This window comes from Lampetra fluviatilis, chromosome 5, assembly GCF_964198595.1.
Source record: "Lampetra fluviatilis chromosome 5, kcLamFluv1.1, whole genome shotgun sequence".
In the NCBI taxonomy this organism is placed as follows: domain Eukaryota; kingdom Metazoa; phylum Chordata; class Hyperoartia; order Petromyzontiformes; family Petromyzontidae; genus Lampetra; species Lampetra fluviatilis.
This window is the reverse complement of record NC_136279.1, coordinates 7,258,621-7,271,971: the sequence shown is the minus strand read 5'-3', so window position 1 is coordinate 7,271,971 and position 13,351 is coordinate 7,258,621. Positions and strand designations below refer to the sequence as shown.

At 50.7% G+C, this 13,351-nt stretch overlaps 1 protein-coding gene across 6 annotated transcripts in view; it reads right to left on the bottom strand.

The window, feature by feature from the left end:
• The window catches only part of LOC144932485 (disks large-associated protein 2-like), a 173,813-nt gene that overhangs the window by 23,568 nt on the left and 136,894 nt on the right, over positions 1-13,351 (bottom strand). For all 6 annotated transcript variants that reach the window (XM_078856601.1, XM_078856604.1, XM_078856605.1 and 3 more), the window contains exons 3-5: positions 11,993-13,208; positions 9,422-9,771; positions 7,732-7,915 (exon numbers count right to left, since the gene is read on the bottom strand). In XM_078856601.1, the coding sequence (XP_078712727.1) occupies positions 7,732-7,915; positions 9,422-9,771; positions 11,993-13,208 (1,750 nt within the window). The remainder of the gene's footprint in view (positions 1-7,731; positions 7,916-9,421; positions 9,772-11,992; positions 13,209-13,351) is intronic.

Sequence of the window (13,351 nt, the reverse complement as noted above, 5' to 3'; positions counted from 1 at the left end):
GCGCATGGCGATTTTCAAAGCCAAATCATGCCGCTTTTTTACAAATATTTTTTGTAACGTAATGCTTGCTTCTAAAATCGGAATGCGATCTCAAGGGGTTCAGAGAATGGCAGCCGACCTCTTAAATCGGCTGGGGTTATCAAAGTGTGAACGGACAAGTACATCAAATCACAAACTCACAAACTGTCTCGACTAAACGTGACACTTGCGAGTGTTGGCTGCCAAAAATAAATTGCGATTGAGAAACAGCGACGACATTTAGGAGCATTTTGCCTTCTTCAGAGCCCAGGAACGGGCGAGAGAGAGAGCCAAAGGATATTATTTGACTTCATAGAAGGGCAAATTGCTTAGCACTTCGAGGCTATTTTCCTAATAAACATGTGAATTTTTGGAAATAACCGCAGTTGCTAACAGCGATATACAAAAAAGATGGGGATGCTGTACAATTTAATACTCGAACGTACGCAACAGAAATGTCAGCGTTGTGCTCTTTTCCTTTCGATTTTTTTATCCTCTCAAAAATTTAAAAACTCCACTAAATGTCTTTGTTTCTCAGCGAAAGACATTTCGCATGTTTTTGATGGTTTTTAACGAACACAATACATTGCTTACTTGAAGGCATGGTAATGATTCATCAACCCACACTAACAAGTATGGTAAGATAAAGTCAAATGACTCTGAAAGACCCACACAAAGTGGGGAGGCCCTCATCCAGCCGGCGCTTAGCAAATGTCTGTACACGTATACGGCTGTGTGAACAACATTCACTTGTGTTTGCTCACTCCCATCGTTTTTTTTATTGTTTGTTGCTGTAACTTTATGCCCTGCCCCGACTGGGACATCTGTGAAAAAAAGCTCCACACCTCATCAGATTTCTCCAGGATAAAAAAAAATAGCGATTCTGATTCTGAATACAATTTTTGCCAGCTGTGACCGCCAATGGATTCACCCAATCCAATGGAAGGGCACAGCGAAGGCCATCATCCTCTCTGCTAATTGACGAAGTGTTGCTTGGAAAAATCCCCGACCGACGCCGCCAGAGGTGCACGCGCAGACCTCCCAATTAAGGCTCCCCCACACACATCGGGCGCGATGACTCATCAGGGAGATCGACTATCCTAAGCCAGTGCAGGCATCCACGTAAACCCCGCTTCATGACTCGTTTACAGCAATGGCACTGCGTGTCGGAGCGGCGCTTGAATGTGGAGCGACCGAGGGAGCCAGGATTTGTCCCGGACAGTTCTCAGCTATGGCCTGGTGAAAACACACAAAATCCACAAAGCCTATTCGATCTCCATCTTTCATTTTGATCAAGGAAGGCCTCACTGAATCCCACGACTTGTTCAGGAAGACCCCGCTACTTTGGGACGTTTGGCCAAATTCAATAACGAGCAGCTTCCCCTTCTTCAGGAGGAAGGCCTCAGCAAGTGGCGTAAAACGTCGGACGTCATGCCAAACAACACAAAAACACATCGGAGAGCTGGGCAGGCACTTGAACAAATGTCAATGAAGGTGATCCGGTCGCCACTCTAATTAAAGTCTTCCACGAAAGGAAATCCCGGCAACTTTTAACAAGCGGCAAACTGAATGGCAGTCGCTTTAACCGTGACATTAAGCCGTCTCTTATATCAAGCTTCCTCACATGTCCCCTTTTAAAGTTCCCCTTGCTTCTGCTAATTAAACCTCCGAGCTGGTTCAGGAGGAGCAACGGGGAAGACCGTGGTTTCAGGCGTAGAGCATTTGCCAGCTCTGTTCTCCACAATTAACGGGATAATGAATGGCGTTTGCACACAACTCCAATCTCATTCGGCGGCCAGATGAGACGGGAGGGCACGATGGAAGGAGGGGCAGGCCAGCGTATCACACAACTCGCTGCTGGCATTACGAAGGCCAGCCCTGCCATTACCATATGCGTGGGTGCACACGTAAATATGTGCATTCACAGGTGTGTGTGTAAGCCACAGCCGAAGCAAAATACGCCCTTAGAGTCTCACTGCAGATGGTGGGGAACCTATTCCACCAGGAAGCCGTGGGTTTGATCCCGATCCCGACGTTTCCTGTATATTTGGAGTTTGCATGTTTTCTCTCCTCGTGGTCGCGTGGATTTTCCTCTGGGTCCTCCGGTGTTTCCCTCCGCATTTAGAAGCATGCGTTTAGATTATTTGGCCGCGACTATGAAATCCCACATATGATGACAGGTCACCTCCGAAAAAGAGCTAATAGCTGAAGTAGGAGTAGAATAGGACTTTCAAACACCTTTGGGAGGCAACCACACACTGCCACACACACATATACACCTCAGAAGTTTCTGTCCCTTGCAAGAGGTTCTTGCTGTGGCAGACGTACATAGCGTGCCAGGTCGAAAATATCCCCCTGCCAGCACCAGATTAGTGTGGCTGTAATGCTGGCAGCCGGTATAAAGATCAAGTCACGGGCCATATCCAGCCTGTGGGCTGTAAGTTCCCCACAACTGTCTAAATTAACAGGCGGAAATGAAATTACATCACAGGATCGATTAATTAATTCGAATCGATTGTTAAATTCAGAAAACATGCTTTGAATTGTGCACGTGAGAACTGAACACCTGCTATTTAGACACATTATATGCAGAGCTAGATCTAACCTCATGCTTCGGCCAATTGAGCGCATAAAGCTGCACAAACATTGGAGAAAAACACAAGAAACAATACAAATGAGACATTAGATATGAGACGAGAAAGATAATTAATTCTTGAATTAAATCACGACCGCAGAAAATGTATGTTATCAATTAGGGTGGGATAAATCATTGCCATGCCTTCTCATGAGCACACATTTCACCGTCAGTATCATTTGGCAGATTGTGGCCCCACAATGTGCCTACGTGGTAGGTTTGCACGATAAAGAGTTGCAGCTAGCCACATACAATAACAATTTAAACCTTAAATGTGCACAGCATTAACTCACTCTCGATGAGAAAAAACAACTCAGAGGTGCGAGGAAGCACAGACAAGGAGGAAAGGCAGCCGTATAGTTAGATGGCATCAGATTTCACCCAAAGCTCTGAGGTCCTCGATATGTTAAGGTGTTTTTATCCAAATAATGAGTGTTTTCACGTGCCTACATTGCTATGGTAGTCGCGTCACTGTGTAGTTAACACAGATGCAAGCCAGCACAGCATGCAAGCTGGGTGGCATGTCATACATGCCCAGCCACCTTGTACTTTCCGTTACTGACTTCCATGACCACATTGCATCAGCAGGGTTGCCAGATCAAAGGTCTTTACCTCCAGACCTCGCAGTGTGGTTTTTCTTCACGGAACTCTCTCACTGTGTCGGAAATTTCCTAAATGGTGAATTAATATTTGAGATTCTGTTTTTTTTTCCAACCGGAAAGAGAGCACAGTTGTAATGGTGTCGTAGTTCGTCATGTTGGCTGATTTGAAAACATGTTCATTGATCAGAGCGTCTCCAATGTGTTTCCAGCTTGTACCGCGTGTTGTCCGGTATTATGTCTGATGTTTGCTCCACGTGCTGGGAGCTCTGACAAGTGGAGCAGACGGACGCCGTGTCCAACACCCCGTGGCACAACCTGAAGGGAAATCGGAGTGCTACAACAGCTTAACCCAAAACACCTACGTGGTAAAAAAAATTGAAAATGTTTTCAAATCTAGATTTTTTTTTTATTCACAGCATCCTGAAGTATTTTCACAAGCCTGTCAATCCGTCTCGAATAGTTAATGTCCCAGATTTTGCAACATTGCACACCAAGTACTACCTTTATATCTACCTAAGGGGACACACAAGCCAATGGCTGGTGTTGATGTGGTGTTGATGTGCAACATCATGGCCAGGTTTGAGGAATCGTAGGACAGCGCATGCACTCACATATACACACGCTTACACGGGCACCACACGGACACACAAAAAAACAAAGATCCCCCTTATAGCCTTCAGCAGACTGTTGGAGCAAGTGCTGTTCGCGACACGGCGCAGGGGGTGGGTGGGTGGCCAGCACCACGCCCAGCCGCCTTTAGCTCCTCGATGGTGATGTTTACACACTGCACAAGTCACTGATTTGAGGCTGAGTCGACCTAGGGGAAACCCAGGACCGGTTCGTAATATTTGTCACCAATTGTGGTCATAAGCGGGTAGCCAGATTCGTAGCAGCGGTGTGGTAACCACTACACTGCCACTCCCCACACAGACAGACACACAAACGCACACGCTCACGCACAGGATAACAATGACTCCCGTATATAATCAAACACATGCACACAAAAGTGAGCGCACCAACACACACATTCACACACAAAGACTCCCACATGTACAAATGTGTAAACACACACACACACATAAAAGCGAGCACACAAAAGCACACATTCACGCAGTACGTAGAAATGTGTACACACTCTGACACACATAGAAATGCGCTTACAGTCACGTGCACACAAACACGCAGACACAAAGGGACACAGATAGGAACTGTTCATTTACGTGATTGTGGGCACGTGTCATATCATGCACAGCCACAAGTGGCGAGGAAAAAGAAGTGAAAATGCCGATGCGGTGCGCGGATTAAGCTGCATGTTGACAGCCGGTGAGTCTACACCAAAACAGAATCTCCCGATCTCCGTTCTTCACGACTCACTACGCGCACGAATTCACTACTTTGCCTGCATTTGTATCAACATAGGATGTCATTTACATGCTGCACGTGCCTGACGATCAATATGCAGATCTTTTATGTGCACTTGTGTATGCGTGTGTGGAGCGGCGGTGAGCGATAGTGGAGTGATTTAGGGCACTACGCTACAGACCCGGCGATTTGAATTACAGTCTTCATCACGACCAACATCAGTGGTCATTATCTGAACCGGGGTCTGGAAACGACAGCACGATGGAGACAAGAGTGGACGGGCGGACGTGGTGGGGCCATACCACACCATACCTCTTCTTGGTTCTTTCGGTAAAGTCACGTAGAAGGGAGATCATAAAATAATAAATAATAAAACATCATAAAATAATACAATTCTCACGACGTTTCGGCCACAACACAAGCAGCCGTCCTCAGGTGAAGAACAGGTCTGTCGGAAAGACAGTGTCTGAATGAACACCGCCAAGCTTGGCAGCGTATATTTAAGTTGGGTTAGGGGGGGAAGAGCGCCTTGACAAAGGAATTTGCCCCTAACCCAGCTTAAATATACGCCGCCAAGCTTGGCGGTGTTCATTCAGACGCTGTCTTTCCGACAGACCTGTTCTTCACCTGAGGATGGCTGCTTGCGTTGTGGCCGAAACGTCGTGAGAATTGTATTATTTTATTATGTTTTATTTCTTATTATTTTATTATCTCCCTTCTACGTGACTTTACCAAAAGAACCAAGAAGAGGAATCCCTGTAGTCACGAAAGCTGTAAATCGAAATCATACCATACCTGTCAACCCCTCATCAGTGCCCTACCTTATTACAAACCAATTCAGACCTTATTGTTAACCCCGTGCCCTTATAAATCTCAACGTTCATCCTACAATGTCCCATCACAAGGGAGAAACACAAACAAATAGACAATTTGTTTTTTACCCGGATTGAAACGGCTGTACGCCGTATGGACCTGAAAACTCAATTTCCCTGTACAAAAATACGGGTAAACCGTATGAGTGGACACGGTATGCCGTACACGCCTTCCAGGCTTTCATAGGTGCTCGCTAACAGCACTTGACCTTACAGTCTGTAAAAGACTATACACGAGGGGGATAATTGTCTTTGTGCTATTATGTGTGCCTGTGCGTGTCCCTCGTGATGGAGATAGTGCTCTCAATTTGAATCGGCGCTCTCTACTTGGAGTGGAATGTGTTTGGCAATCATCAGGCGAGTGCAACACGTAACGACCTAATTTCCATTTTCAGGTAAAACCTGGACAAGTGAACCACGGTGCACTCTGAGAACTAAATGTTTGTAAAAACCCTGGCCTAGAGACTCAGTGAGGCTGTCCTGGGTAAATAAATATCGATTACAATTATCTTTATTATTATTATTGAACAGAAGCCAATGCGGGACCAGCTCAGTGTCCAGCAAAGCAACATTAGACCTTCATAGGAAAGACCATGAAGGCCACTGTGCCCTCAAGGGTCATCACTCTAATTGTGCTATTGGCGTCCTGTAATGGCATTCAGAAATGTAAAACTACACATTGGGAACACTGCAGTTGAGCAGTGCATCACACTGCGTCAGAGAATGACTCCAGAAGGTGACCACACAGAAATACTTCTGAGGTCACTTCATGAGGTGTCTTCATGTACACTAGAGACACGCCTTACATACATTTATACAGATGCCCTGCAAAGAGTGTTCGTCTCATGTCAATCAAAGTTATTTTTTTTGTACATCTCAGAGTTGAAATTTTGGCAAATTAGGTGACGAACCAAATTTCATTGTGGCGAGTTTTGTGCGCGGTGTAGCCATTGGTAACCACTCTGGACCGTCAGCTCGCTACCGTTTGGGAACCCAGTTTGATAACCAGGGGTGTCTGCCCGCATCCGTACCCAGGATCTCAGTGTTGCCAGGCTCAAGTGTCCCTTGACCACCGAGCCACCGCGGTCACCTTATCCGACTTTGCCGTCAGGTGACTGCCCTTGCTATCGCTGGCCCATTATCTCCACGGCGTTGGTGTGCATCACTCGATCTCCCCCCCACCCACCCTCTCCAAGGTGCTCCTAGCACAAATCAACTCCCCTGCGCCATCGAGCAGCAACGAATTGGCGGCAGTGCTCCAGCGATGATCGGGACGGGTAAGAGAGAGGGGAGCGAGCTCTCGCGGGCACGATTATGCGCGGACGATGAAACGAAACAAATAATGAGAGGGGATCAAGATTTAGTATGCAGATTCGCCCGTGTCGCCACAGCAGCACTGCGCAGATGTGCCGGACGGACGCTGTAACAGCCTTGAGGTGTTACTCTCCGTGTCAGCCTGCTCACTCCTGCGCCCGCTCTCTCTCTCTCTCTCGAGACATCATCTTCATGCTCCCTGAAACTAATAATGCAATTAAGTATGATTATAATAGTAATAATAGCAATGTTGATGATTCATATCAACAATTGTAATCCTAAGTATGTAGCCAGGGAAGTCTCACCGAGTCTCAAGAATCTTTCTTTGGGGAGGTTCCTGCAACATTTAGGAAGGAGCGTTTGGCTTCAAGTCAAAGGAAACTGGAATACATGAAGAAAACCCACACACAAGAGGGGGACATGCTGCTATCCACCCCGCAGTAATCTTGTGCTTCACCCCATGTGTCTGCTGTCCCTCCCCCTTCTCCCCCTACCCTCTGCACTTCCCCCCAACCCCCTCCCCCACCCCCCCAGCATGTTGTAGCTCACCTGGCTGATGCCACTGTTTTACCTGGTGGTACTCGCCGCTCATGCGCAGTGGTTATGCAACAATGGGTTGTGTGTCGCGAGATGTTAACTACCTCGGCTGGTATACAGGAGGTCGTGGATTCGACCCTGACGCCTGCTGCTGTATATTTTGAGTCAGCAATGCTCTCTTCTCTGGGTCCTCCGGTTTTTCCCTCCACATTTGGAATCAACGTGCTATGTACATTTCCACATGATAAGCCACTTCGTTGAGCAATAATTTGTGGCCAGGTCGTTTCTGAAATAGAGCTATATAGCTCAGCGGGGCCTTACCTGGTAAAATAAAACGTTTGTAGTTTCTTAGCACGTGAGAAGTGTGCGCGCACGCGCGAGTCTCACTCACCTGGCTGATGCAGCTTGCCTGGCTGATGGTGCTCATGGCTCGCATGTAGCTCTCGTTGCGCGAGCGGAACTTGGGCGAGCCGAGCAGCGTGCTCGGGTCCAGGCTCTCCATGCTGCGGTTGATGGACACCTCGCTCACTGCGCGCAGGTAGCTGTGGCTCCGCGCGTAGATCTTCGGGGAGCTCCTGTCGGGGGAAACATGCGCCGCTTTTCAAGCCGTCGCTCAGCAGCTCTTCAAACAAACAAACTCTTTATTTTTATCTCACCAGGTAAGGCCCACTGAGCTAATACAGCTGTTTTTTAGAAGCGGACCTGGCCACAAATGATCGCTCAACGAAGAGGCTTATCACGTGGAAATGTAGAGCAGCAGCCAAATGCTCTAAACGCACGTTGATTCTAAATGTGGAGGGAAAAAGCGGAGGGCAGGCATACAAATCCACTCGACCATGGGGAGAACAAGCAAAGTCCAAATATACAGGCGTCAGGGTCCGGATCGAGCCCACGACCTCCTGTATCCCAGGCGAGGTAGTTAGTATCTAGCCACTGCCGTCACCGCCACTGTTATGAGTTAAAGGTGCGGCCCTGCAATGTTCTTGCTCAGGCCACTGCTGGCGAATGGAGAGCCTCCGCTAGAGGGAGCTCAAAGGAGCTGCTCTCGAGAGGGGTCTTTTGCTTGCTTCCTGGAAGATGTGTGAATACATCACCACATTGATCGACTGTGGTGTCCCCATTTATACTGCTGGGTGGACCCAGGTGGGGGGGGGGGGATTTAAGAACGAGTGTGCAAACCATTATAATAATCATCATCACCACCACCGGCCACGATCGCTCTACTGCTTGATGAAAGCCTTCCCAAGCAGCCGATGTCCTTCACTGTTCTACACAAGGGGTTGATTTCATCGCTCCATCTCTGCAGTGGACGTGTCCGTCTGGCGTGCCCCCCCCCCTGGTCATCCCAATTAAGGATTGAGAGAATGGGTGACTGAAGGAATAAATAAACGAATGAGTGAACAACTGAATGGATGGTTGAATGAGAACATCAGTGAATGAATGGGTGAGAGATAGAATCATTGAGCAAATAAATGAACGAGCAAAATTGTGAATGCAAGTAATGCAATGAAAGGCTAAATGGCTGAATGCATGTATTAATGAATGGCTGAATTAACAGGTACATCAATGAGCAACCACCCAAACGAGTCGTCAAACGAACGAAAGAACAAATTAGCATATCAATGCGCGAGTGAATTGAAGGATGATCGCATGACAAAGTGAACACGGCAGCTGTGGTAGGCGGTGGTAGGTGGTGGTAGGTGGTGGTAGGTGGCGGCACGTGGCAGTAGGTGGTGGTAGTTGGCGGTAGGCGGAGGTAGGCGGTGGTACGTGGTGGTAGGTGGTGGTAGGTTGCGGTAGGCGGAGGTAGGCGGTGGTAGGTGGTGGTAGGTGGTGGTAGATGGCGGCACGTGGCAGTAGGTGGTGGTAGTTGGCGGTAGGTGGAGGCAGGCGGTGGTAGGTGGTGGTATGTGGTGGTAGGTTGCGTTAGGCGGAGGTAGGCGGTAGTAAGTGGTGTTAGGTGGTGGTAGGTGGTGGTAGGTGGCGGTAGGCGGTGGTAGGCGGTGGTAGGTGGCGGTAGGTGGTGGCACGTGGTGGCACGTGGTGGTAGGTGGTGGTAGGCGGCGGCACGTGGCGCTCACTTGAGACAGGCCTGCTCGTTCAGGCTCTGGCCCAGGCTCTGCTGTCCCGTCGCCTTGAGGTAGCTCTCGCGCCGGCATGCGCCGTGCAGCGACAGCTTGGGCAGCGGCGCCGCCTCCATCTCGTCGGCCGCCTCGTCCGCCTCGTCGTCGTCTCCCTCGTCGTCGCGATCCTCGCGTGCCCTGTCCTCCTCCTCTTCCTCCTCCTCCTCCTCGTCCTCGTCCTCCTCGTCGGTCTCCTCCTCGTCCATCGCCTTGATGTAGCTGCCGCTGCGCATGCGGCGGCACGGGATCTCGCTGTCGCCGCTGCGGCCGCCGCTCTCGGGCAGCGTGCTCCAGCCTTCACGCGGGACCTGGCGGTGCCAGTCGCGTCGGGAATCAGTCCGACGGATCACAAGCCACGGGGCTCTCGGGGGAAATGGTTGGGGGTGGGCAGGGGTGGGGGGCGGTGGAGGTGGGGGGGGGGTTTGGAGGTGAAGGCTGCTGCATGGATACTGTGCCACGTCGCGGTGACAAATCGCGCAAACATAAAACACACTAAACTAAGCGAATATATGCATTGTTTCATTTTGCCAGGTAAGATCCACTTAGCCATGAGTACCGTCGGCCAGGCCAGCTGCGTCAGCCAGGTGAGTGAGACTCGCGCAGGCATACACACTCGTGTACTAAAAAAAGTAACAAAAATACACTTTTTTATTTTATCAGGTAAGGCCCACTGAGCTCTTTAGCTCTTTTTCAGAAGCAACTTGGCCACAAATGATAGCTCAGCAAAGTGGCTTATGACGTGGAAATTTTTAGCAGCCAAATCCCCTAAACGCGTGTTTATAAATGTGGATGGAAAAACCGGAGGACCCGGAAAAAAATCTACGCAACCATGGGGAGAGAGAACATGCAAACTCCAAATATACAGGTATCAGGGTCGGGATGGAACCCATGACCTATATACCAGGTGAGGCAATTAAAATTTCTCCACCACGGTGCCCAAATACACAACATAAAAAAAATTCATGACTAACGCCGCATTGACGAGAGGAGCGGACGTGTGTTCTCTCTTTATTGTGGCCTTAGTAACCTAGAGGGGGTACGAGGACTGGCCCGGAGGAGCACAAAGAACAGCGGTCTTGATTTGGGTTGAAACCGCCACACCAAAAAATGTTGTGGACCACTGGCTCGTGTCACGCTCTCTAGAGACGCAGTGTGGAGCGTGTCTGGTGAGCGAACCTCCCCGGGAATACGGAGTGATGAAGGTCAACTCCAGGTCAACTCCACACTCACTTCGTCCACAGAGACCCCCCCCACCCACCCCTCCAGTTCTCCTCCTCACCACCTTGTGGTATCGTGCACTATGGGGCGTTAAAACCTTGCATAGGGAGACGAATCTGACACACGTCTTAAACAGTGACTGCTTTCACTTGTGCAGACATCTATGAAAGCCACTGCTGCTATTTTAATTGGGTTCTGCTTAAGCTACCCTCATAGCAAGGGCTTGATTTCTCACTGTGAATGTTTTCTGGGTCGCTGGTAGATTGGAGTCGGTACGTGACTGGTGTGCCATGTGTGAAAATATTTTCCAGCTCAAATGAAGCCCTGCTTAATAGCATGCCGTTGCAATTGAATTACCTCTCATGCCATCTATTGCCCATCACCCCACTCCTGCAGGCTCAATAAAATAGGCACCACGTTGTGGGAAGTAAACAACAGCACAGTACAATGCAATACAGATTTATAAAGGGTCGACACGAACTCTATCCCTAGGTGCCGTAGAAAATCAGTCACGAGTACATTTGGTATTGGTGCCATTGTTATTTATCTTTGAGTGGCAACTTTTGTTTTCATGAACCTAGTTGTTGGCTTGACTTCATGATGATTCAGCTTCTCTCCACGTGGGGAAAATCACGCCCCTTATTTAAACGGCATAAGCAGCAAACCGGTCTTGTAAAGCCAGGAGGCCTTGAAATGTTGTCTTTTTCCAAATGAGTCCCAACTATCGGTGTCATATCTTGAGATGAAGAATCCATTTGTCTCAAAGAGGAGTACAACCCTTCCTGTTAGACAACAGATATCATTGAACTGCTTCTGAATTTCCTTCAAGTGGTGGCAATGTCCTCACAGAACGAGGGGCAGCCCTTTGTGAAATATGCAAAACCACATTTTATATGACTGGGCTGCGACCATTAACTCACAACACATGAAAACCTGGTTTAATCACAGAGGCAGCTTCCTACAGCTGAACGCAGGATCTCAGCAGTGCCAACTCACTTGGCCACTTCTGCTACAATAACTTTTAGATGTAAATACGAGTTACCATTTTTGGCTTTCTAGTGAAATAATTGTGAAATCAAATGCCAGTTAAAGTTAGTTACAGTTCATCAAATCGGGATCATGAGAGGTTGTGGACGCTTTGGGAGGCCTTCATCCAGCAGTTTAGCGATCATGGGCTGACGATAATGATGACGAATTCTGAGGATCTATACTCTACAACAACCACTCGATTAAGGAACAAAACAATTGCACAGAAGTGAACTGGAGAATGAACAAACATTTCTGGAGATCATCAGATGAAAGGAACTGCACCTGAAGATAGTGGCAGGGCCCCGACTTGTCTCCCCGCTCCAGGTTGAGGGACGCCTTGCGGTACACCTCCTGCGCCTTGTTGATGGTGAGAGCCGTCCACGTGCCGTGCTTGATGTACTTTGCCTCATCGGCCGTTTGCGCCGACATCGAGGCTGAGGCCAACGCAGACGAGGAGGGGCCACCGCCACTGCCGCCCGTGCCTGGCGGGGGCAGCTCGTCGTAGCTGGGGCACGGCGGGTCCATGTAGTACGACGTTCCGGGGGGCTCCGAGCCGGGCCCCAAGCCACCCGCCGAGCTCAGGATGCCCATGCCGAGCGCGGTGCTCGCCATGCTGATTCCCCCGCCGCCACCGCCACCGCCGGACCCCACCATCCCCACCGGCGGCATCCCACAGCCTCCGCCTGTCGGCACCATCCCAAATCTCCCTCCGCCGCCGCCACCACCACCACCACCACCACCGGGCGGCCCGGCTCCATGAAGCCCCATGGCCTGGAGGCCTCCACCGGAGCACGACAGGCCCCCCATCCCTCCCACCGGTGATGTCAGAATGCCAATCCCAACGCCCATGTGGTGGTGCTGCTGCTGCTGCTGGTGGTGGTGGTGGTCGAGGGTCGTGTCGGAGCTCCACCAGCTGCTGGCAGACGATCCCCCCGCGCTGCCGCTGCAGGCCTTGTCGAGCGTGCCGCCCACCGGCGGGGCCGCTCCCCCGCCGGCGCCCGCCGGCCCCGCCGCCCCGGGCTTCACTTGTTTGGCGGCAGCGGCGGCGGCAGCGGCGTCCTGTTGCGCGCGGCGGTCCTTGCCACCCTTGCCTTGGCGGCGGTGCGCGTCGGCCCTCAGGCCGCCGTTGAGGCCCTTGCCGGGCCCCTCGAGCGAGTGCGACTTGGTGAAGAGGCGCTGCACCGAGTGCACGAGGTGGCGGATGCGCCCCGAGCTGTTGCTGCGCTGCTCGAGGGTGAGGCGCTGGTACTGCAGCGTGCGGAAGCCGTCGCGCCCGTGCATCGGCAGCTGTCGCTCGAACTGGTCCAACAGGTTGGTGGGCAGGCGGTGGATGCGGCCCGAGAGGCTGCCCGGGTGCGCCAGCGTCATGGAGCCGTCGTCTCGCGGGTCGTAGTAGGAGGGCGAGGGCAGGATGCCGCCGCCGCCACCGCCCCCGCCACCACCGGACATCATGCTGATGCCACCGCCACCACCTCCGCCGCCAGCGTAGTGGTGCATCCTGCGAGGAGGGGGGGGGGGAGGACACGTGTGAGGTTCGAGTCGCTGGGGTTCGGCCCGTTAGATGTTCGTGAAATGTTTTGAGAAATTAATTCATCGTCGAGAGTAGGCCACGATCAATTGAATGCCGGATGAAGGCCTCCG